The sequence below is a fragment of the Zea mays genome, chromosome 4, assembly GCF_902167145.1.
Source record: "Zea mays cultivar B73 chromosome 4, Zm-B73-REFERENCE-NAM-5.0, whole genome shotgun sequence".
NCBI classification, from domain to species: domain Eukaryota; kingdom Viridiplantae; phylum Streptophyta; class Magnoliopsida; order Poales; family Poaceae; genus Zea; species Zea mays.
The window spans coordinates 52,550,626-52,554,430 of record NC_050099.1 but is presented as its reverse complement, the minus strand read 5'-3'; the positions used below and the strand labels follow the sequence as shown (position 1 = coordinate 52,554,430).

The window sequence follows — 3,805 nt, the reverse complement described above, 5'->3', positions numbered from 1 at the left end:
TCTCGGGTTGTTCTGGGCACCGCATCCGACGACGGCCCCGTCACGCCATCTAGCTCATCATCCACCTGAAGCTCAACCGGCCACGTAAGTCGCTACTGACCGGCCATAAATTCTTGTGCGCTGGGACGACAGTTGTTGTTGATGTTGTGTGAGTGTCCTCGAACAAGATGTATGTAGAGGAGTAGCACATCTGGAGGTGCAACGGCTAGGTGTACTACCTCGCTGATGAGCCCGGGGTGCACTTCGTTTAGCAGCCCAGCCAAAAGTCATCGGTACTCGCCATGTCACGCGCGTTCGACGACTACTATATCAAAGACTGTTGAGTCATCTTAGCGACAGAGGTGACGCAGAGGAGGACCGACAACAATGACCACTTGCCATCGCCGATGTAGCTTTTGTGCTGGTCTGCCTTTAATTCTCTTCGCAAACGCACACACTTGCCTTTTTATTTAAGCAAACATGTATGGTTGTGCGTGCCTGATGACTGACGATGTACGAGGGAACTTCTACCGATAGGTGTGGCACGTGCTCTCCAATGATGAGACCATGCAAATCATGGTATATATCGAAGTCTGTATGATACTGATGGTTGTAATGTAGTAGTGAAATAGTTAAATTAAAATAACAAAATTTATATATGGCTAGGATCACAAATGAATTATGAAACATTTTCTTATAACAATATAAGACACATTATATATATAAGTTATCATGATATTGTGTGTTTCCGTTGCAACGCACGGGGCACTCATCTAGTGATATTATATAACCACAGAAGCAATGAAACAATTAACATTCACGAGGTTGGAACCTGAACCTTAAAAGGATCTTACTTTGCTTCGCAGTTAGGGTTACAGGAGTGGCAGATTCTACTCGCGTAGTTGGCCGCATCGCATCAACAAAAACCAAGTCATATCCATCTCGGTTTCCCTTCCATCACGACAGAACTAAAATGTTAATAGGATAAAAAGACCATGAATTGAAATGACCAGTTACAAGTTAGATCTCATTAAAATCAGAGACTCAACAAAACCTTTGGCCTTTCTAACATAATGTTGTAAAACTCAGGAGCTTGATCTTCACTGTTGTTTTGTATATGTTTAATACCATCTTGCTTTTCATACCATCTCCAAGAAGGGTAAACCTGTAAAGTTTATAAATCAACATATTCATGGCTATACTACTGCCACTCGATCTAGGAGTAGAATGGATGAATATTAAAAACTAAGGCATACCTCCCCAAAGAATTCAACAACAAAGTCATCTACACCGAATCCACCTTTTTTGTTGCAAACAACACCAAGACCCTGGAAAAGATGCACCAAACGTGTCAAAAAGACACAAGAAATGACCCTGAGTTAATAGGTTGTTGAAGGCATACCTTTCTATAAGCAACAAAATTCTGATCACAACGATTTCTCATGGACTTTAGCATCCCCAAGCACATCTTCAAATTTCGTCTGTCACCACTATCCTCCGCAGACCTTTGAATTTCTTCAATGACAGGCCTAAGGTTGTAAGTCATAAGGGTATTTCCCAAACCAGTGAAATGCCTAACTTGCTTTTTCAATGCATTCAGAAGCAACTGCATTGAAAAACGACTTTGATCACTTGAGCCATCACAGTGAAGAAATCGGCTTGCATTTGTGTCTCTGCCCTGCGTAAGTGAGCACGTGAAATCTCTTATATCTCTTAGTAGTCAAATACCCGTGCGTTGCAATGGGGAAAAAGTGTAAGAATAAAATATGTATGGTCATGTGTTGTGTTGTTAATCAAAATTAAATCGACTTTACAAAAGTAGTGATTGTTTATAATTTGGAATGGAGTTCCAACATCCCCTTGGCTGCACCCTTGGAAGGCACTACATACTGGACACCAGTTCTTCTACCCAAGCCACTGGTAGCACACGTGATACCGGTGCTCGCAATCTCGCATGACAGCCTCCCAACCTCTTCACCCTTCATGTACATTTCTTGGAAGAGACATGGCAGGCTCCCAACCTCTTCGCCCTCCACACACTCTTTCTAGAACAGACAGATAGAAGAGACGGAGACGTTTCAAGTTTTAGTGGTACATAACAGAACATTTTTGCATCAGTTTTGTTGGCTATGAACATGAACAAGATTGAAAAAGATTAAATCCAAAAATTAACAACACTGGAATGGAAAGCAATACAATGCAATTATGTCATGCAAACTTCATTACCAAACACTATTGCTATGAAGTTTAGATGAATCAGAATAGTTTGTTGTTGAAAACATTTTGGTTTTGAAGTGCATTTAAATATGACAGGAGAGATAATATAACATCAGGTCACATTCAATAAGTGTAGATGTGCAAACCATGTGTAGTTGATTCCAGGGGCCTGTTTGCACTGTATGATGATACCATGTGCACTTCGAGCCTGTTTGTTTGTGTTCCATGCAGACTTGTCCAGCAAGGATGCAAGCAAACATCCCTTTCAAAATTTGTGCTAGAAATTTCTAGCAGTGGTGCATTAAAAAATACGTAGAGTTTATCAGGATATCTGTGAAAACCCAGTATATTAAGGCATAGTAAGTAATAACATAAAATCGAATCATATGCCTTTGTGCTTCTATGATAAAGATAAGCCAGGGTTATAAGCAACTTACCTGAATGTCCAGAACAATTGAGCCCAGCTTGCTCTGTCATTTGCTCCGTGTGCAATGTGTCAGGTACATAATCATCTTGCTTTGTGGTAGTGGAATCTCTAGAACAGGAAGCAGATTAGAACAAAGTTAGCTATGAACCACTGCTTTCTAGGCCCCAATCTCGCAAAAGCAGTATCTATGAACCACTGCTCTGTCGATCTCACCTTGAGGGACTTCGCCTTCTACCCTGCATCGCCTGCTTAAACTTCACCGACGGCGGCCACCGCCAGCAACTTACCAAACAATGCTAGGCATAACCATTAGTAAACTGAAAGTGATACACAAAAGTTGCAATGAATACCTTTAGGAACTTGATCAAATACAAAAGCTAAAGTGGATGCAAACATTCGTGGAGATATTGACCAGGTGGGGTTGTTAAGGAAGTTGGTGTCGCGATAGGAAAATGTATTTTCCTCTCCCAACTTTCCTAACAAATTCATAGTCATCCTGCTAAGTGTTAAAAAAAGATACGGTACTAATCAGAAACTCAAATTTAATAGGTTGGAAAAATATAACTACACAACAACAAAATAGAAAAACAAATTAAGTTGTCAACCACAACATGGCTGTCCAAAGCACTATAAGTAATAACAAAATGATTTAAAGAAGAAAATTACAGAGCAAAAATAGAACTGTCATTGTGAGGCAGAAATGCCCATCGAGGTAAAAATCTATGTAACAAAACAAAATAGTTTAGTTTCTTTAGGCACAGAGTTTATCTTCCGCATCTAGGGCCTGGAAGATGCAGAGGGGAGAGAAGACACTACTACTTGACATCTAAGTGTGATATTGTTTTTTGCAAATACCCCCACACCTATTCAACATACAACTATTTCAGACACTGGTCCTGTCAAGTACATATGAATATCAAAGCAACAATAAACCAGGCCAAGCTCAACGCCAATTATGTTGGTACAAGAGTCAAATAGACAATAGCAAAGCTCAATGGTCATGATAAATATATCAAATATTGATTACAATCTGAAATCAACTTTTAGCTAATCGCATTTACTAATCCAAAACCCATGTGTATGGCAGTAGATTCCACGCATCAACTGGGTTCCACCCTGATCAGCGAAGAAACACAATTACGTCCTTGGTTTATTGCTTATACTGCTGGTATATCATATGGT

The 3,805-nt window shown here is 40.1% G+C and overlaps 1 protein-coding gene across 1 annotated transcript; it reads right to left on the bottom strand.

Moving 5' to 3' along the window:
* Window positions 1-1,015: 1,015 nt before the first annotated feature.
* On the bottom strand, window positions 1,016-1,629 carry LOC103655280 (histone-lysine N-methyltransferase ATXR3). Its single transcript, XM_008682060.2, has 3 exons — window positions 1,382-1,629; window positions 1,236-1,307; window positions 1,016-1,144 (listed from the first exon to the last, which is right to left on the bottom strand). The coding sequence occupies exons 1-3, from the start codon at window positions 1,589-1,591 to the stop codon at window positions 1,016-1,018; spliced, it is 411 nt and encodes a 136-aa protein (XP_008680282.1). The 5' UTR covers window positions 1,592-1,629.
* Between the last annotated feature and the right edge of the window lie 2,176 nt (window positions 1,630-3,805).

Excerpts from the sequence above, each read along its gene's own strand:
- LOC103655280 (XM_008682060.2), bottom strand. The coding sequence starts at position 1,591 with ATGCAGTTGCTTCTGAATGCATTGAAAAAGCAAGTTAGGCATTTCACT. Across the intron at positions 1,308-1,381 it reads ATTTTGTTGCTTATAGAAAG|GGTCTTGGTGTTGTTTGCAA; the intron begins GTATGCCTTCAA and ends CATCTTTTCCAG. Across the intron at positions 1,145-1,235 it reads TTGTTGAATTCTTTGGGGAG|GTTTACCCTTCTTGGAGATG; the intron begins GTATGCCTTAGT and ends TAAACTTTACAG.